A 21,807-nucleotide genomic window follows, 5' to 3' on the forward strand; every position below is an offset into this window, starting at 1 on the left:
ACAAATGATCCTAGTTGCCCTTAGACACTTCTATATGTACTTGGTCATGCCCTTAAAGTTGGATTAAGGATAAAATGAATGAGGCCAGTCCACATATGTCTATATGTGTAAAATCACCAAAAGTTTGCATCTGGGTCCAATCAGACTTTAAGAAATGACATTTTTATGGATCAAGAGAAAAGAAGAAGAAAGCAGTGTAATATATCTATTTCCTCTGCATTGTTTGTCTCATACACAAATTCCTCTTGGAGAAAAGGTAAGTCAAAAAGCAGAAATTACAGGAAATATTTATTTTGGTATTATTACCTAATTGCCACTTATATATTCTACAGCACCAACTAGAGATATAGTCTTTGTTGAAATCTTGTGCCATTTTCTATATTTCATAAACCACTTCCCCTCATCTGTCCCACTTCTTTTGTTGTGTCTGTCCATAAAATGGCTGCTGATGGAGGGTCATGTTACCAGGCAAATTACTTCCATGTAATGTCTCCTCTGTCTAAATACACTGCCCCTGCCACCTGCAATTTCACTGTTTGGAGTTTGGTGCAGGTGCAGTGTGTCTGAAAGGAACAGACATCACATGGAAATGATTTGCCTGGTGACATGACCCTCCATCAGTGGCCATCTTCTGGACAGAACAAAACAAAAGATGTGATAAACAAGGGAATATAGACAATGGCACAGCATTTCAACAAAGGACATATAATTATCTGTCCTACATATTGGTAACAAAAAGGTTGGAAAATGACCAACCCCTTTAAACCCACAAATTATTCTAACACATGCTGCCTAAAGGTTCTTGAAATTAAGAGAGTGAATGCCAGAAAGCTAGCTCATTAGATTGCTATGGGATACATGGGAAAGGAGGTCTCACGTTATATCAGCCCCATACCATTTATCCACAAACAGTGTAAGACTACAGTATAGTGTGCTCCCAACAGCTCCCCTTTCCTGATAATAAAAGCAGAACCAGCCTAAAGGATAATCTTCTATCCTGGAATTTGGGAAGTTTAGATAGTATCAACCAACATCAATTGTTTTTTTTTTTTTTTACTGCGTGGTCCTCTTTCTTCTAAGTGTTATACCAATAAAGTGCTGCTGAGTTTGAGATTCTCCAGTAACTGGATTCCCAATTCCTTCTCTACTTCAAGGCATTTGTTGGCATAAGGACCTCAATCAACAATAGATGTATGCCATACCATAAGAAAATCCACAAGAAATCCAGCATATTGTAAAACTGTTACACCAATTGGTTTGAAAGATTTTTTTTATATATATATCCTGATTACATCCTGACAGAACAGTGTTACTGTTTTTAATTCTTGAGCATGTTTTACTATGTTGTTCGTGAGTATAATAAACTTATCCTTTTAACCAATGAGTGCTCCATTTTACACTATTTTTTATTCTGTCTGAGCTTCAGATTATTCCTTCTTTACTATTGCACTTCTGGTGGTGGACAAAAGGAGTGCAAAAGTGTAACAGACTTTGCCTTGTGTTCAGCAGCATGATTTAATTTTCAGATGGTATCAGAATTTGGGGAGCATGTGGGGAGTCTTATGAGCCAGACAACAATCTTCTGGAATTTTGGGAAGAGAGTATACAAATGAGCAACAAGTCTGCCTATTATGCTACCAGATGTAAGTTAGCTATCCTATACCTGTAAGTTAATGATTGATCTTTTAAAAGGTGGTGAAACATGACTTGACTAATAATTAAGCCAGCACATCATCTTCAGACAACTTTTTCGAGGTGGTTGCCCCTCATCAGTGCAGAGAGAGAGTACTGGCTTAACTGGGTGCAAGCCCTAGGTCAGGATTCAGTAGATACAGAATAACAGTGTCAGCTTGAACTGATTTGATTCGCTACATCCTAGCTATATTACACTTATGTAGGTTAAACATTAGATCATGTTTTCTAGTAGATAGTATGCAACAAAGTCAAACTTAGCATCCATATTCTGTACATTCCTCACAGTTTAACAACCTAGAAGTCATTTATTAGAAAATTAATTTTTCTACATAATTGAAAGCACATGTTCAATTCTCTATTTCAAGTTGAATATGTTGAAAATGTATTCAACCTCCATTTAAAGAATGCCATGTCATTGGAAAATCTGGTGCTGTTCGTACATTCCATGTATGGATTGTGATAAACATAAGAAACAATAACATATCAATCCTGCTGTCACTTCAAAGTAACAACTTTAATTTCTGCAATATGGAATACTTCCTAGTCAGAATCTATGATGGTTTAAAGTAGATATTGAATTTAACATTGATGTGAAATTCAATCTGCCAGGTGCTGTGATGGACACTTGATTGAAGAGAAAGTGACATTTGTGTTTGGTCAGAGTCATTTTAGATTATTCTGTTAAGGAAGGGTGTAACTATGACTGGAAACTTGAATCTTGTTTACCAGAAGGACTACCGTGTGTCAGTCTTTCAAGAAACTATCTTCTTATAATCAGCTAAGGGACTATAATATACAAACCGGATTCCAAAAAAGTTGGGACACTATACAAATCGTGAATAAAAACTGAATGCAATGATGTGGAGGTGCCAACTTCTAATATTTTATTCAGAATAGAACATAAATCACGGAACTAAAGTTTAAACTGAGAAAATGTACCATTTTAAGGGAAAAATATGTTGAATCAGAATTTCATAGTGTCAACAAATCCCCAAAAAGTTGGTACAAGGCCATTTTCACCACTGTGTGGCATCTCCCCTTCTTCTTACAAGACTCAACAGATGTCTGGGGACCGAGGAGACCAGTTTCTCAAGTTTAGAAATAGGAATGCTCTCCCATTCTTGTCTAATACAGGCCTCTAACTGTTCAATCGTCTTGGGCCTTCTTTGTTGCACCTTCCTCTTTATGATGCGCCAAATGTTCTCTATAGGTGAAAGATCTGGACTGCAGACTGGCCATTTCAGTACCCGGATCCTTCTACTATGCAGCCATGATGTTGTGATTGATGCAGAATGTGGTCTGGCATTATCTTGTTGAAAACTGCAGGGTCTTCCCTGAAAGAGATGACGTCTGGATGGGAGCATATGTTGTTCTAGAACCTAAATATATTTTTCTGACATGCAAGCTGCCCATGCCACACGCACTCATGCAACCCCATACCATCAGAGATGCAGGCTTCTGAACTGAGCGTTGATAACAACTTGGGTTGTCCTTGTCCTCTTTGGTCCGGATGACATGGCGTCCCAGATTTCCAAAAAGAACTTTGAATCGTGACTCATCTGACCACAGAACAGTCTTCTATTTTGCCACACTCCATTTTAAATGATCCCTGGCCCAGTGAAAACGCCTGAGCTTGTGAATCTTGCTTAGAAATGGCTTCGTCTTTGCAGTGTAGAGTTTCAGTTGGCAACGGTGGATGGCACGGTGGATTGTGTTCACTGACAATGGTTTCTGGAAGTATTCCTGAGCCCATTCTGTGATTTCCTTTACAGTAGCATTCCTGTTTGTGGTGCAGTGTCGTTTAAGGGCCCGGAGATCACGGGCATCCTGTATGGTTTTACGGCCTTGACCCTTACGCACAGAGATTGTTCCAGATTCTCAGAATCTTCGGATGATGTTATGCACAGTTGATGATGATAGATGCAAAGTCTTTGCAATCTTTCGCTGGGTAACACCTTTCTGATATTGCTCCACTATCTTTCTGCGCAACATTGTGGGAATTGGTGATCCTCTACCCATCTTGGCTTCTGAGAGACACTGCCACTCTGAGAAGCTCTTTTTATACCCAATCATGTTGCCAATTGACCTATTTAGTGTTAATTGGTCTTCCAGCTCTTCGTTATGCTCAAATTTACTTTTTCCAGCCTCTTATTGCTACTTGTCCCAACTTTTTTGGGATTTGTTGACACCGTGAAAATTGGAATCAACGCATTTTTCCTTTAAAATGATACATTTACTCGGATTAAACGCTTGATCTGTCATCTACGTTTCAATTGTGAGATGAAATTAAAAGTAGCTAGTTTAAGGTAATCCTGACCACCAAAGCAATAGTTTTAACTTTCTGCAGATTGTCAGCTTTGCTGTGTAGCCTGAGAAGTGATTAGCAGAGGACTGAGTGGAAGATTTAATAACTGCTCTACAATACTGCTGGAAACCTAGATAAGATTCTGTGCATTTACTATTACTTTCTTTCACTCTCTGGTCTCTGTGGACTATACTCTTTTTCCTGGAGAATGTTAATCTTTGCCGATGAACAAATTTGTTAGAGTCCAAATTCGACCCAAATTTTTTAAAAACATTTTGATTTGGTAGAATTTCAGAATTTCATATTCATTAGGGTAGAATTTTTCTAGCGAGAAGAAGAGAGAGAAGCATTTTCTAGGCATTTAAAGCACTTTTAATTAGGGCAGAATCAATTCATACCTGAGTAGAATTTGTTGATCGATACAGACAAATTAGACCTAAACAAATTTTCTCTATTTTCCACTTTTCTCGTCAGTTTACTACAATTTATTGCAGCTTCTATAAAGTACTACTCTGCTATAAGGTCTATTGAAAGCATAAAGGAAGTACCACCAATATGGCCACTCCAAAGAGAGTTTTTAAAATAAGAATCGACAATAATATTAGAAAAGTAACAAACATTATTTTAAATCATAGAACTAAATCTATTCAATGAGACTAAATCAAATATGAGACATTCCTTTAACAAGGGGGAAAAAAAAGCAAAAACTAACACACTGGCACAAATACTTTTATAGACTACATTTAATAAACTATGCCCAGAGATATACCTGCCAATATGCAAAGTACTTGAACAAAGACCTGGCTTTATACTGTAAGTCATCTCAAACTTCATAAGACTTTTTTCCAAGGTATAAAAGTCTAAATAATATCATAAACTTGATGGCGTACATACAGTACAAGATGACATAGAGGGGCATGATGACATTGTACTTACTAGAAGATATTAGAAGTTTTAAAAGGCTTTACGCTGACATTGACACTTTGAATGAATGAGATGAGTTAATGTGAAAGGAGCATTATAGTATTTGACATAAAGTATTTTCATGTTTTTGAGCCTATAAGCATAAAGTGTGACAGACAGATCCATCAAGATACTTATTAACAGTTGGGACCTATATAATTTTCATTTGCCATATTACAATGTGGAAATGTCATCTGGCTCTGGACAGCTAAGATGTGTTGATGTACAGTATACCTTTATGCTTTGGTGATGGGGCAAAAACATCAACAGATTGATACATTTCCACATGATTGTATTTTTTTCATTGTATATCAGTCAGAAGCATGTTTCCCCCAACAATGAATAGTTTCTCTCCAATCCTTACCGCTCTGGGCGAAACTTGTGCTTGTGTGGCCTTTGCAAATCCCATCGCTGACATTCTTTTCCTGACTCTGTGTAATCCATTGGTCCTCTGTAGTGTTCACCATTACAGGTCACACATTCCACTGAAATGATTATATGGTACATGAACAGTTTGGATAGGTTAAATGAATGCAGTTTTATGAATGAACTGAAAAGCTAAAAGGAAAAATGTTTACTAATATCAAGGAACAGAATATGTGAAAATACAGTTTCGGACACATGTATCTCAAGGTCTCAAGGGGCATCAGGTTTAACAACTCAATTGAAGGAAAAATCTTGCAAAAACTCACCAGCCAAATGAGTGCCAAAAATGTTATAAGGTCAATGAAACTGCAAATGCTCCATTGAGAATTGCATTTGCATCATATGTTATTATGTATTTAGGGTGTCAGATTAGTTTATGTTCCATGGGTTGAATTAGACCCAGAAAGCAGAACAAGTTATAATGGCTGTTAAGAATACATTGTTCTTTAGTTTGTAAATAAGCCATTGCAAGAATTTGCTTTTGTTCTTTTCATGAGAATAATTGTCAGTACGGGATAGTACATATGTTCTGACTGAGCTACAGGCTTAAAAACAATAAAACATAACAATTTATTACTGAATAAACATATACTTTAGAGGGCTCTTCTAACAATGACAACACATGTCCCCATTTGGGACCTCCTCTGCTAAATAATGTAGTTGACACTCTTGTGGACCCAGCCTGTCTGTACATTGTTCAGTCGGCCATTCATTTGGGTAGTAGCCAAGTAATATAAAATTTTTCTTAAAGCAACATCAGTGGTTTAGAGAAGATGGCCCTGCAGCAATCAACTAATCCCTGGGACAGCCTGTTTTGAAAAAGGGGTGGCATTCACGAGACAAACTAAAATAAAAAAATAATAAATACTAAAACTCATTCATTAAAATGAATTTGTCATTTTGACTAAAGCAACCTGTCAGCAGTCATATTTCTAGTTTATACTCGATAACATAAACTATGCACTGTGATTGGTTGCCATTAGCAACAAATCTTTTTTTTTTTTTTTTGATAAATAAGGTCTGGTGAACATGAAAGCATTCCTTTGAAGCAACATCCTCCAAGGAAATATTTTAAGAAAATCTGTCATTGTTGAAAAATGTTTTATAGTGTAATGTAGCATTACAAAAGGATGCTTTATACTTCTGGACTCACTTCCTTAGTGCCTTATAAATAAGATGTATCTTTGGGCTCTTTCTCATTTAAAGAGGACTTGTAAACAAAAAATGCAGTGCTATCTGCAAGCAGCATGTTATAGAGCAGGACGAGCTGAGCAGATAGATTTATAGTTTTGCGGAAAAGATTCAATATAATTTGTAATTTACAGGTTATATAGTTAAATCTCTATATTGTGTTTTCATCTTCTGTACAGACCTATGTGTTTGAATGGCTACAAATAGAGATGAGTGAGTTATGAAAAATTCTATTCAGGTACTTCGACGAATTTCACAAAGAAATTTGATTCATGATGAATTACTTTGTCTTGAAGCACATCCCTTTGTATGTAGTGGGCACAATAATTGGGAATGACAATCGTGCCGCCACACCCACCTTATTGAACCCCTCAGATGCAGCGTTCATCTTGATCGCTGCATCTGAGGCTACAATTTAGGCCTTTTGGGCACTAATCAAGGTAAAAAATAAATAAAATACTCACCTTATCCATTTACTCGCGTAGAGGACATTGCAGCCATTTTGATTGAAGACACCATGCAAAATTTTGCGTAGTCACTTGCTGATACGGCACCCAGCGCAAGCTTCCGCACAGTTTCTGCAATCAAGATGGCCATGACAGCCTCTTCGTGCGCAAATGGATGAGGTGAGTATGTCGTTTTTTTTTACCGCCATTTCAGGAAAAATAGACTTGTTACCACGAAATGCGAGAAAATTCGGCTTAATGGCTAACCAAATTTTTCCTGAAATTCGGATCAATGTCAATTCGATAGGCTTTGATTCGCTCAATGCTAGCTACAAACTGCAAAAAACGTGTAGTGTGATCCTACAGTCATACTCCCTTACTGTTGTCTACTTAGCTTGGCAAGAATTAGAAGACAGAAGGAAGTGAGTATGGCTGTAGAATAAGACTACGCAAGGTTGTTTATAGTCTGTAACCAGGGACATAAAAATCAACATAGAATCTGTAGTAAGCAAAAAAGTAGACTATTTTAATTGAGGCTATTTGAAAAATCCATTCTCTACTTTAGATTTATTGCACAATAAATTGCTGCCAAGGTATGCATCTTCAAGGACTAGTAGGTGGGTGCGTATATCATATACACATTGGCGTAACTATAGGGATCGCAGTGGTCGCAGTTGCAACTGGGCCCCTAAGCTGTATATTTCCCTTAATAAGATGCAGTGCATCTTATAAAAGGAATACTAGTGAACGCTTCCATTATGGGGAGAAAAGCGCTGTGAGCGCTGAACAGTATTTACCCCTCCTCCTGCTCGCTCTTCCCGGGGCCTGCGCTGCTGTGTCCTGGCCGCCTTCAGTGTCAGGACGTACACAGCGTACTCTGACCTGACACTGCAGGAGGTCAGATGACAATAGCGTGGGCCCTTGGAGGAGATGAGAGCTGGAAAGACAGCCTGACCGGGAGAGGAGCTGCAGAGCAGGAAAGGTAAGTTTGTTAATTTATTTGATAGTCTGATCTGAGGTCTGATTGGGGGTCTGAAGCGTCTTATTAGGGGCCTGATTGGGGGTTTGATTAGGGATCTGAAGGGTCTGATGGGGGTCTGAACGGTCTGATTTGGGGCCTGAAGGGTCTGATTTGGGGCTTGAAGGGTCTGTTTTGGGGCCTGAAGGGTCTGATTGGGGGCCTGAAGGGTCTGATTGTGGGTCTTAAGGGTCTTATTTGGGTCGGATTGAGGGTCTAAAGGGTCTGACTGGGGGTCTAGAGAGGTCTAATGGGGGTCTGGAGGTCTAATGAGGGTCTGATTGGGGGTCTGGAGGTCTAATGGGGGTCTGATTGGGGGTCTGAAGGTCTAATGGGGGTACGATTGGGGGTCTAGAGGTCTTATGGGGGTCTGATTGGGTGTCTGGAGGTCTAATGGGGGTCTGATTGGGTGTCTGGAGGTCTAATAGGGGTCTTATATGGAGGACTAATGGTGGTCTTATATGGAGGTCTGGAGGTTTAATGGGGGCTTATCTGAGGTCTTATATTGGAGCGGGGTCTGACATGAAGGTCTAATGGAGGTCTGATATGGGGTCTGACAGAGGTCTAAAGGGGGTCTGGTCTGAGATGTGGGGGGTTCTCATCTGGGGTTTGATATGGGGGTCTGATCTGAAAGGTTTTTGTACTGGCACGCTATCTGTGTGGTACCAGTATTTTCAGGGGGACTGTTTTTGCAGTATAGTATTGGGGGAGGGGTCAGGATAGGGTGTTGAAAAGGTGAAGAAGATCGAAAAGTAGGAAAGTATGATGTCTGTTAAACTCTGCACAGACAAGACGCGGCTAAAAGAAATCATCATGGCGGTCAAGTCTGAAAGGAGAAGATGAGGAAAGAGAATATCTACATCAGAGGAGACATCACTGGATGTAAGAGGTACATATGTGGGGCTGTATTACCCTGTATGTTCTGTAGCTCTGTATGTAATGTTTTCAAAGTATGTCTTTAAAAGGGTTGTCCGCTTTTTTTTTGTATGAGCGCTGCCTTCTCTGCTCTGTTTACCTGCTCACCGCTGCAATTGTAGCAGCAAGCAGGTGAACAGAGCAGAGAAAGCAGCTCTCATATGAGCGCTGCCCTCTCTTAAAACAGCTGATCTGTGGGGGTGCCCGGAGATGCCCGCAGGTCTGATATTGATGACCTATCTTGAAGATACAGTAGGTCATCAGTAGTAAAAAGAGGACAACCCCTTTAACAGAAGGACTGAAGGGAATCGGTTAGGTTGAGAATTTAGCATGGGGGAATGTTTCAATTTTTGCCTCAGGCAGAAGAAAGACTAGGTACACCCCTGCCCCTTGCCATAAAGCACTGAGGAAAGGTGCGGGGGAGGATCCACGAGTCTTTAGCTACGCCCCTGCATACACATCTGTATTGAGGAGATTCAAGAGTACTCAGGGATGTAAATCTATATGTGACTATACAAACTGCAAGTTGCACATTTTCAGAATCAGTGTAATAAAAATCATTCTTGGCATATGAATAACTCCATTTCATCTCAGTGGCACAATCTGTTTGGAACATTGTAATTTAATACCAGAATAGTTAATATTGGAAACGTGCATCTAAACAGTTTCATATATCTCATGCTTTGGACAAAGACCAGGTTGCTTTGAGACTCTTTGCACGTATTAGAATATGGGGTTCACAGGATGAGCTCCTATTGCAGTCTGCTGGTAAACCTTATGTTATTCAGTATTCACCCCCAGAAGCAATCATTCATGCGTTGCTGCGTGCCACATTTGGGAACATGTTGGTTCAGCAGGGTCCAAAAGAATACAAATATCAGTATTTTTACACTTTATGGCCTGAGCATTGTTATGGGCATGAGGTCTTTCAATACAGAAGCCTGCTAGACTTTGAACTGTGAAATAAAATCCATTTGACAATACAGTCTATTCTGTTTATCAACTCCTTAAGAGAATCCATACAATCTTACCTGCTGAGCATGATGGTATATTACATACTTCATGACGAACTTTTGGGTTTTTAGTAAAACACCAAGGCCCTCCTTCTTCTCCTTTAGGATTTCGACAATAGTTTTCATTGAGGTCTTTGCTTTGGTAGCTCGAATGCAAAAAGCTAGTTTTAAAATGACATTATAGCACATGTTGTAGTAAGTGTTGTTATATTAGTTAGTATGAAAATTTAACATGCACTACCACAGTAAAGATATTTTAGTATGCCCCCTTTTTATGTAATGTTGTGCCCTACATATGCCAATCATGCCAGTAGTAATGTTAGCCATATCACTGCTCCCAAAATTAGCAATATTAATTAGCAGCTGACACTGTAAACACCGCTAATTACCAGCCTTCTAGTGACAGCTGAATGTGTATTATTAGATGAGATGCTTCTTCTGATAGGTAAACGCTAATGGTATACATGGGAAAGTAATTAGATACTAAGAGGTTTGTAAACAAACGAGCTATAAAACTAGCAAATGTTTAGTGTAAGAAACACAATGCTTAGGTTATAGAAAATAGCAGTAGTAGTAGAGATATAATAGAAACAATTTGTAAATGGTTAGTATTTGTATGTATATGGAAAACTAGAACAATTATACAATATTTCTAGGGATAACATTATGGAAAGATGTTTGTATCTACTGGCCTTTTGTCATATAATCCATCTGACAAAATAATTGACTTCACTCAGAATAATATACAGCATCAACAATCTTGGCTTCTCATGTCATCTTTTTTATATTATGATCATCAATAAGTCCCTTTAAAATGCTATAATATGGAATTTTGTATATATTACCCAATTATCACAATTAAAGTGAACTTCCATGTACATTCTTTCCCAATCATTTGTGTAATATACTTTATGATGGAAAGATGTTTCTTTGTCCTAGAAAATAGGGTGTAAAGAGTCTTCTTAGCAAAGATGTAAATGAGCATGGCTGAGTAGAGTCTGTCTTCAGTCTTCAATTCCACTGAACACTGAAGACACCTATTTGTAACATACAGAGCCTTCCAGCCTGCCTCTTATAATTATATCAGCCCTTGAGAATGTACACCTGCCCTAACTATTATTACCCACCACCCTGACTAACTGACTTGTTAAACAAAGGTACTCAGTAGAACTGAAGACTGAAGACAGACTCTCCTTAGCAATGCTCAATGTTTTTCTCATGTATTCTAGTACAAAAAGCATATTTCCCTAATAGAATATATTCCAAAAATGTATCACTTCCCTGTCCCTTCACAATATTAAAAATAAACTGAAATTACATTTACACTTTTGTAGTTTTGGTCGAGCACCAAAGTGCTCGGGTGCTCGAGTAGAACACCTCGGGATGCTCGGGTGCTCTACTGAGCACCCGAGCACAATGGAAATCAATGGGAAAACTCGAGCATTAAACCAGGTACCCCCTAATCTGAAGAGGGGAGGGTGCCTGGTTCATAGGAAAAGGTTAGAAATTGATGGAAACACCACTGAAATGGTTCGGGAACAGCATGGGGAGGATATCTGAATGCATCTTGGACTCCCAGGTCGCTGCTGGGAACGATGTTCGGGGGTCGAGTAGTATGCCACTTTTACAAACTGACAATAATACGCACAAAACCGAAGATAAAATCGATTTTAGAGGAAAAATTGTTAGGAAACATTCCTTCCTGCATATGTACTTGTATATAAAGTGCAAGTGCTGCCAAAAATTACAAGGAAGATGCACTACGATACAACCTGTATATCACATAAAGGAAGGCCTCATTCACATTGTGGTACAATAGTTCAGGTAGTGGGACTCCTACACTCATAAAGCCTATGCATTAAGGGAAAGGGCTACCAAAAATTGCAAGGAACTGGCACTCCAATACACCCTTTATTACACATAAAGGAGGGCATCATACACACCCTTGAAAAATTATGATTGCTGGCCTGTTGGTGACCCTGCAAAAAATTTGCAGCAAGAGCCTGCTGCTGAGCTGGCCATCTAAAAAATTTTGTTGGCAAGGGCCTGCTGCCGAGCTGACCATCTAATAAATTTTGTGGGTGAGTGCCTGCTGCTGAGCTGACCATCTAAAAAATTTTGTTGGCGAGGGCCTGCTGCCGAGCTGACCATCTAAAAAATGTTGTGGGTGAGGGCCTGCTGCCGAGATGACCATCTAAAAAATTTTGTGGGCGAGGGCCTGCTGCCGAGTTGACCATCTAATAAATTTTGTGGGTGAGTGCCTGCTGCTGGGCTGACCATCTAAAAATTTTTGTTTGCGATGGCCTGCTGCCGAGCTGACCATCTAAAAAATGTTGTGGGTGAGGGCCTGCTGCCGAGCTGACCATCTTAAAATTTGGGGTGAGGGCCTGCTGCTGAGCTGACCCTGCAAAACATTATGGTTGAGGGCCTGCTGGTGACCCTCAAAAACATTATGGGTGAGGACTAAAACATTATGGGTCAGGGCCCGCTGCTGAGCTGACCCTCTAAAACATTAGGAGCGATGGCAGCCTAATAAGCATATTGACATAATGGAGGAGGAGGAGGACGAGAAAAGGTATACCCTTATACCATATACCCTTTTAGTTGTTGAAGGGGTGCATGGGAATACAGTGTATTCAATACACCATAAAAGCCACATTTAGAGTGCCTTTATATTCAGCCGCTTTCCTCTGGTGGAATAGATAAGTCAGGGGCAATCCAGGACTTGTTAATTTTTATAAGAGTCAACTGGCCAGCATTTTCAGTGGACAGGCGGATGCGCTTATCAGTTATTTTGCCCCTAGCAGCACTATATACACACTGTGACAAAATGCTGGTGGTGGGGCAGGCCAGCCCCTCCAAGGCATAGAGCGCCAGTTCATGCCACGTGTCCAATTTGGACACCCAATAGTTGTAAGGCACACAGGGATCACTGATGACGCCTTCACGGTCTGCTACCTACTCCTTCACCATCTTTCCAAAATTTTCTCTCCTTGTGACACTAGGCCACGCATCAGGTTGAGAGTGGTGGCGGGGTGTTATAAAACTGTCCCATGCCTTGGAGAGTGTTGCCCTGCCTCTGTTGGAACTGATGTGTGTTCCCCTCATCTTCCCTCCTCAGTTGGCCAAGGAACTACATACTCTGCAGCCAGCGTTGTCAGTCGGAAATTTTTGGAGCAATTTTTCCACAAGGACCTTCTGGTATTGCACAATTTTGCTCGTAATCTCCACCACAGGAATGAGAGATGATAAGTTCTCTTTATAGCGGGGGTCGAGAAGGGTGAACAACCAGTAATCGGTGTTGCCCAAAATGCGTACAATGCGAGGGTCATGGGGAAGGCAGCCTAACATAAAGTCAGCCATGTGTGCCAGAGTCCCAACAGACAAGACTTCGCTGTCCTCATCAGGAGGATGACTCTCAATCTCCTCATCCTCTTCGTCCTCTTCTACCCATCCAGGCTGAACAGATGGAATAAAACTTCCATGGGTACTACCCTCTGCAACCGTCTCCTGCTCCTCCTCCTCGTCCAATTTGTGCTGAGAAGACTGATGGAGGGTGGTCTGGCTATTACCCTGTGTAATGTCTTCTTCCCTCATTTCAACCTCTTCCACATGCAAAGCGCCATCCTTAAATAATTGTGAGCAGCGAGCGTTTGAGTAGAAACAGAAGTGGGATGCTTACGCTGATAATACCGTTATCGCCGCTAACCATCTGTGTTGATTCCTCAAAGTTGTGTAAAACCTCACAGAGATTAGACATCAATGCCCACTCCTCGCTTGGGAAGAGCAGAAGCTGACTGGAAAGGTGATGACCCTGTTGCAGCTGGTATTACACTACTGACCTCTGCTGCTCACAAAGCCTGGCCAACATGTGGAACGAGGAGTTCCAGCACTTGCTCACGTCGCGCAACAGTCATGAGCTGGCAATTAAAAGCGCTGCTGCAGCATTGCCAGACCTGCAGAAGCTGTTGATGACTTGCGGAAATTGGCACACACGCGGCGCACCTTCACCAGTAGCTCAGGCAAATTGGGGTAGGTTTTGAGAAACCGCTGAACCACAAGGTTGAACGTGTGGGCTAGGCATGGTATGTGTGTGAGCTTGCCAAGCTCCAAAGCCCCCACCAAGTTATGGCCATTATCAGACACAACCATGCCTGGTTGTAGGTTGAGTGGCGAGAGCCACAGCTCAGTCTGGTCCCTTATGCTTTGCCACAGCTCTGCGGTGGTGTGTTGTTTGTCACCTACGGTAAGCAGATCAGTTTATGTCAGAACTTTTGAATATAAAAAGAGTCCATCATATAAGGCCTATACAGGTATATGAATAGGAACATTAAGAGAAGCCATTTTGGTCTGATTTTGTTTTATTAAAGAGGTAATATAAGTTCAAACCCTTGTGAATTTAGAATCACTAACTCGAGATTAGACTTTTGTTTATAAAACTTAGAAGGGTTTGCATAGTCTGCTCTTGTGTGAGAAGACATTTAGACAGGTCTAATAAAATGTATTTACCCAGATAAGACACTGAAGTAGAAATGTGTGAGTTTTAGGTTAGTTGAAATGGATAGAAAGAGACTCTAGTTTGCTTTGGGGTTTTTATATTAATCAATGTATGAGTGGATTTAGATTTTTATATCATCGATTTAAATATGTGTGTTTTATATAACTAAGAGTGTGGTAATTATAAATATATTCATTTTAAGGTTAGAACTGAGGTATAAAATCCTATGTAATTTCCGAATGTCTCACATATAACAGTGTAAGTTAATGATCTCTTTCCCTGAAGATTTCTTGAATGGAGAAATGTCGATACAGGTGATCATAAACAAACCCTGTCTTTTTACCAAACAATGACAACGAGTGTTGTAGTGGGTGTTTGGAATGAATTAGGGTTAGTCAGAGATTTAGAAAGAGACTAGATGTTTGACAAAAGATAAACTTCATTGTCTCTTTCAGGTCTCTTCAAGGTTCTGTCTAAAACCTTAGTTAAAGTTTATCACTTCTTCAAATTAAAAAGAAAATATACAGGAAATAGCTATAATTGAAAAAGACTTTTATATAGAGCCTTAGTGCCACCTAGTGTTAGGATAAGATTAAGGCTTAAATTGTGAAATCACTAGGGGAGGTCCTATTAGTTATAAAGTGATGTCACTAAGTAAATGATCCAACCAGGCCAGTCCCATTTTAGATGGGATAAAAAGATGGTATGGGATCATCTTCTTTAATCAGCTTGTGATGGCCATCTTGAAGAAAACATCTTGAAACATCTTGAGACCTGAAGACATCTTGAGCCACTTGACCACCTTGAGCCACTTGACCACCTTTTCAGCCATTGGAGGCAGCCATCTTAGAACCATTGAAACGGATTTCTGCTAGCTGACATTTTGGTATAGTATAACCTTACCTATATTTTATAGGATAATTAATTAATATAATATATATCTATATATATTCAATTAACCATACTTTCTATATAGTATCTGTTTTGGAATAAGAATGGGGTGTACCTGCAGCATCATCCTAAAACTTGATCCGATTCAGGAAGATTTATATGTACTGTTGGAAACACGGTGGTATCACCTCCAAAGAACTGAATTCAGTTCTAGGCAAGTATGATTAATTATGTATATATATTTGTATTAATAAAAGAGGAAATCTGAAATAGACCAGATTTGGATTTAATCAGACATTTGTCGGCTGAGAGAAATCAGGTATCAAATTGATTTAAAATATAATTGAAGGGTATTGTCATTATAAGGCATAGTAGTGGATATATATATACACTCACCTAAAGAATTATTAGGAACACCATACTAATACGGTGTTAAACCCCCTTTTGCCTTCAGAACTGCCTTAATTCTACGTGGCATTGATTCAACGAGGTGCTGCTAGCATTCTTTAGAAATGTTGGCCCATATTGATAGGATAGCATCTTGCAGTTGATGGTGATTTGAGGGATGCACATCCAGGGCACGAAGCTCCCGTTCCACCACATCCCAAAGATGCTCTATTGGGTTGAGATCTGGTGACTGTGGGGGCCATTTTAGTACAGTGAACTAATTGTCATGTTCAAGAAACCAATTTGAAATGATTCGAGCTTTGTGACATGGTGCATTATCCTGCTGGAAGTAGCCATCAGAGGATGTATACATGTTCTCATTCTGTTTACGCCAAATTCGGACTCTACCATTTGAATGTCTCAACAGAAATCTAGACTCATCAGACCAGGCAACATTTTTCCAGTCTTCAACAGTCCAATTTTGGTGAGCTCGTGCAAATTGTAGCCTCTTTTTCCTATTTGTAGTGGAGATGAGTGGTACCTGGTGGGGTCTTCTGCTGTTGTAGCCCATCCGCCTCAAGGTTGTGCGTGTTGTGGCTTCACAAATGCTTTTCTGCATACCTCGGTTGTAACGAGTGGTTATTTCAGTCAACGTTGCTCTTCTATCAGCTTGAATCAGACGGCCCATTCTCCTCTGACCTCTAGCATCCACAAGGCATTTTTGCCCACAGGACTTCCGCATACTGGATGTTTTTCCCTTTTCACACCATTCTTTGTAAACCCTAGAAATGGTTGTGCGTGAAAATCCCAGTAACTGAGCAGATTGTGAAATACTCAGACAGGCCCATCTGGCACCAACAACCATACCACGCTCAAAATAGCTTAAATCACCTTTCTTTCCCATTCTGACATTCAGTTTGGAGTTCAGGAGATTGTCTTGACCAGGACCACACCCCTAAATGCATTGAAGCAACTGCCATGTGATTGGTTGACTAGATAATTGCATTAATGAGAAATAAAACAGGTGTTCCTAATAATTCTTTAGGTGAGTGTATATATACTCTAGATTACTTTGACTTTTTAAAAAATTTGCATATCATTGATTGAATTCCATTTGTCCCCAATTTTTTTTATATTAGTTTGCACTGTATTATTGTTATTTAATAAATATATATATTTTGATTTATCACTGCTTTCTTTTTGTCATCTAGCTTAGTGCAGATCACAATCTCTTTTTAGCTTGGTATTTATGAAAATAGGTTACAATTTCCTCCTTTGCAGATTCTAATTTATTCGCATAAATAATATAGACTGTTAATCGGAGACAGCATAAATATTATGACATTTAAGCACGGGCTGTTGCCGCTTCCCCACTGCAGTGCTACACTGCTTCCAGTTACTGACTGATGGCCGACTAGTGCTGCAAGATGATAATTCAGAGGTGGAAGGGGAGTAGGAGGCGGAGAAGGAGAAGGGGGGTTGCAGCCACTAACATTGGTAGCAACGGAAACCCTGATGGAAGTAGGGCCCGCAAACCTTGGCGTCGGTAGCACCTGTGCCATCCCATGGTACGACTCGCTCCCAGCCTCCACAACATTCACTTAGTGTGCTGTCAGGGAAATGTAGAATCCCTGGCCAAAAGCACTTGTCCGTGTGACAGTCGTTAAGTGGACCTTCCCAATAATTGCCTTGGTCAGGGCACCGGTGATGTTACGGGACACATGCTGGTGTAAGGCTGGGACTGCACACCGTAAAAAATATTGGCGGCTGGAGAGAGAGCCATCAGGCTGCGGAAAGCCTCAGTGTCCACAAGCCTAAGCTGCAACATTTCCAGGGCCAGCAATTTGGAAAGGTGAACATTTAGTGCTGTGGTCTGTGGGTGGGTGGCTGGGTATTTGCGCTTTCGTTCAAAGACCTGGGGTATAGACATCTGTATGCTGTGCTGGGACACATAAGTGGATGTGCTTGCTGATGGTGCTTGCGAAGGTCCAGGTGCATGGCAGGAGGCATCCAGGCCTGTGTCTTGGACACGGGATTGGCCAGCACGTAATACAGGGGAAGAGGAGGCAGTGGCGTGACCCGCAGACACTGATTGTGGACCCAGGCGTTCGGCCCAACTATTAGTGTGCTTTGATGCCATGTGGCGGATCATGCTGGTGGTGGTGAGGTTGCTAGTGTTCACGTCCCTGCTCATTTTGGTGCGGCACAGGTTGCAAATGACAATTCTTTTTTCATTCCCACTTTCCTCAAAAAAGCGCCATACTGCGGAACAGCTACCCCTTGGCAAGGGAGATTGCCGCAAGGGGTTGCTCCGGGAACCCCACTGCCTCTTCCAGCTTGTTGCGATGCTGTGGATCCATCCCCCTCTGTACTGCTGTCCTCGCTCGGCTTTCCACCTTCCCAGGTTGGGTCAGTGACTTCATCGTCCATCACCTCCTCTTCCACTTCCTCACTCTGGTCATCCTCCTGACTTGTTGACCTAACAACAACCTTTATTATTGACAACTGTGTCTCATGCTCATCATGAGCCTCTTGAGAAACGAATTATTAGCAACTGTGTCTGATCATCATCATCCACCTTGTGAAACACTAATTGCCGTTCCCCACCATCATCTTCTTCTGACTGTGGATGCTCCAGAATATGGGAATCATGGCACAAGATCTCCTCATGTCCCTCTTCAAGCGAGATTGGCGAGAGGCCCAAATTAAGGAATGGCGATGAAAATAGCTCCTCAGAATATCCGAGTGTGGGATCACTTGTTTGCAAAGACTCTCCATGGTGGGTGGAAGAAGTATCAGAGTGAGGATTCTGTTGACCAGACTCTTGGCTACTGAGACTGGACTTTGTGGAAGACAGGGTGGTGCTTAACCGACTGGAAGCATTATCTTCTGCAATCCAACCGACCACCTGGTTCGCACTGGTCTGACTTCGAGAGTGGTGTCCTGCGCCGGCCCTGCAAACTGGGACATGAATCTAGGTATCATTGATGAGTGTGTTTCTTGTACGCTGGTAGCAGGCACAGTTTCACCGCGCCCAGGGCCACGGCCTCTGCATGCAACATCAGTAGCATGGCCACTTCCCCGTCCCTTACTGCTCGCATTGCGCATATTAAATGGTATATATGCTTGCAAGTATGTCACACGTACAGTAGCGCAGGTTTTGTAAGTGTATGCGCAAATAAAGTACACATAATGTCACTGATATTTTTAGAATGCGCACACGTTAAACAGGAGGTATAGCACAAATAATGTCGCTGTCACCGCCGCCTAATAAAAAATTACACTGAATGAATGTCACAGATTTTTAGGATGTGCACATGTTAAACAGGAGTTATAGCGTAAGTAATGTCGCTGTCACCGCAGCATAATAAAAAATTACACTGAATGAATGTCACTGATATTTAGGATGCGCACACGTTAAACAGAAGGAATAGCGCAAGTAATGTCGCTGTCACCACCGCCTATTAAAAATTTACACTGAATGAATGTCACTTGATATTTTGGATGCTCACACGTTAAACAGGAGGTATAGCGCAAGTAATGTGGCTGTCACCAGCAGCAAAAAAATTTGACTGAATGTTACTGATATTTCAGATATGCAAACGTTATACAGTAGATGTAGCGCAGGTAATGTAACTGTCTGCAGCGTACACCATCTACAGAAAAAGTATACTGGATGTCACAGATATTCTTAGGCTGCGCGCACGTTAAACAGGAGATGTAGCACAGATAATGTTGCTGTCACCAGCGGCGAAAAAAATTACACTGAATGTCACTGATATTTCGGATGCGCTAATGTTATACTGGAGATGTAGTGTGGGAAATGTCGCTGCCACCAGCAGTAAAAAAAGTGGACTGAATGTCACTGATATTTCGGATGCGCAAACGTTATACAGGAGATGTAGCGCAGATAATGTAACTGTCCGCAGCAGACACCATCTACAGAAAAAGTACACTGGATGTCACAGATATTTTTAGGCTGCGCACACATACCAAATGAGATGTAGCACAGATAATGTCGCTGTCACCAGTGGTGAAAAAAATGACACTGAATGTCACTGATATTTCAGATACACTAACGTTATACTGGAGATGTAGCGAAGGTAATGTCGCTGTCACCAGCAGCTAAAAAATTAGACTGAATGTCACTGATAGGATACGCAAACGTTATACAGGAGATGTAGCGCAGGTAATGTAACTGTCTGCAGTGGACACCGTGTATGGAAAAAGTACACTGGATGTCACAGATATTTTTAGGCTGCGCACAAGTTGCACAGGAGATGTAGCGCAGATAATGTCGCTGTCTGCAGCGGCCAAACAATTGCAAGCTATTTAGCGCAGGTTGCGCTAAAAATATATATAGCTGCCAGATACAACTATAGTCTTTAAAAGGACTTTTGGGTCTCTAACAAGTTTTAGCAATTTAGTGCAGGTTGCACTAAAAATATATTTTGCTGCCACACACAATAGTCCTTAAAAGGACTTTGAGGTCTATAAAAAGTATAAAATCTAAAATATTGCTATTTCAATCCCTACACTATCTCTCCCTTCTGCTCCCCAGCTCTCCCTAACTAAACCCTAGCTATATAGCACCCGATGACGCGTTTCGCTAAGCCAATCACTGTAATGCCAGCAGCCAACATGGCTACGGCATTAGTGAATGGCAGTACTCACCTGCATGCTTATTGGCTGCGTAGCAGCCAACAAACATGCGGGGAGGAGACTCAAGCAACGCGCTTCGGTCGAACACCGCGATGTGTCGAGCATCGAGATGCTTGAGCAGAACTAGTGTTCGACCGAGCATGCTCGCCCAACAATACACTTTAGCGACTAGTTGAGTAGAATTTAACCCACTGCATAATTTTATGCCATCTTAAGGAAAACCAAGCTGTGCATTGTAACACATTTTCATTAGCTTTATATAAAATTGCTCACCTACAGAAATAATAAAACAGTCTCTCCAGGTGTCTGCACTACAAAGCTATGTTCAATCTATTAAATATGTTTTTTGGGGTCTCAGAGGATCCAGTTACCCACCTTAATTAATCATATCTTGTCTGCAAAAGAAAGTTTCCAATATACTTACTGCCTTGAAGTTGAGTAGATTAGCTGATTTGGAACCACACAACCACATTTCACATGACACTCCTCTTAAGAAAATCATATATCTGCCAATATTATATTCTTTACTAGGTTTTCAGTCTGGTCTATGGATGGTGACATCATTTCTGCAGTCCATGATGGGGTGGTGCAGTTGGTGGACCAGAACTATTTGTATCCCTGGTGTGTGCACAGATTCAAGAGTTTGTGCATGTGCCAGTGATATAGTTCTGGCCTGTCCATAGCACCTTTCTCGTTCTGGGTGATGGAAATGACGCCCTTATCAAAAAGACTAGGTAGTAAACCTGGATCGTAAACCTGAACGAGGTGACTTAGGCAGATATAGTAATTTTTGAAGAGAAGTGTCTTGTGTCCAGGTTCCAAAGTGGCTGATCTACAGAACTTTGATACAGTTGGTATATTGGAAACTTTCTTTTGCAGGCAAGATATCATATGATTAAATTGGGTTGCTAGATTCTGGTGGGTAATAGTGTTGATCACGAATATTCGAATTGCGAATTTTAATCGCGAATATCGGCACTTCGAGAATTCGCAAATATTTTAAATATCGCAAAATATATTCGTAATCGCGAATATTCGATTTTTTTAAAAATAACAGTTCATGCGAATTTTTATGCGAATTCTTTAGGCAAATTTTATGCAAATTTTCACAATCAAGAAAATAATGCTTAGAGATCATGAATTCGCGAATTCTCGAATATATGGCGAATATTCGCCCAAATATTCGCGAAATATCGTGAATTCGAATATTGCCCCTGCCGCTCATCACTAGTGGGTAACAGAATACCCCTATAAAGAGTCTAGTCTATGAATGGAGCCTTGGTGTGTGAGCCTATTTATATACACCTTGAATCAAGTATTTGTTTAGCTTCTGTTTTAGTTACTTTTTGGTGATTTTTAACTTTAGCTCATTCTCGTATTATGGACAGACAAGGTTT

At 40.8% G+C, this 21,807-nt stretch overlaps 1 protein-coding gene across 2 annotated transcripts in view; it reads right to left on the reverse strand.

Moving 5' to 3' along the window:
• HGF (hepatocyte growth factor) overlaps positions 1 to 21,807 on the reverse strand; it is a 151,246-nt gene that overhangs the window by 91,901 nt on the left and 37,538 nt on the right. Inside the window, exons 5-6 of one of the 2 annotated variants that reach the window (XM_040413128.1) lie at positions 9,991 to 10,118; positions 5,328 to 5,448 (exon numbers count right to left, since the gene is read on the reverse strand). In XM_040413128.1, coding sequence (XP_040269062.1) covers positions 5,328 to 5,448; positions 9,991 to 10,118 — 249 coding nt within the window. Of the gene's footprint in view, positions 1 to 5,327; positions 5,449 to 9,990; positions 10,134 to 21,807 lie in introns of both variants that reach the window. The other variant, XM_040413127.1, reaches the window with a different exon arrangement.

Source organism: Bufo bufo, chromosome 1, assembly GCF_905171765.1.
Source record: "Bufo bufo chromosome 1, aBufBuf1.1, whole genome shotgun sequence".
Classification (NCBI taxonomy): domain Eukaryota; kingdom Metazoa; phylum Chordata; class Amphibia; order Anura; family Bufonidae; genus Bufo; species Bufo bufo.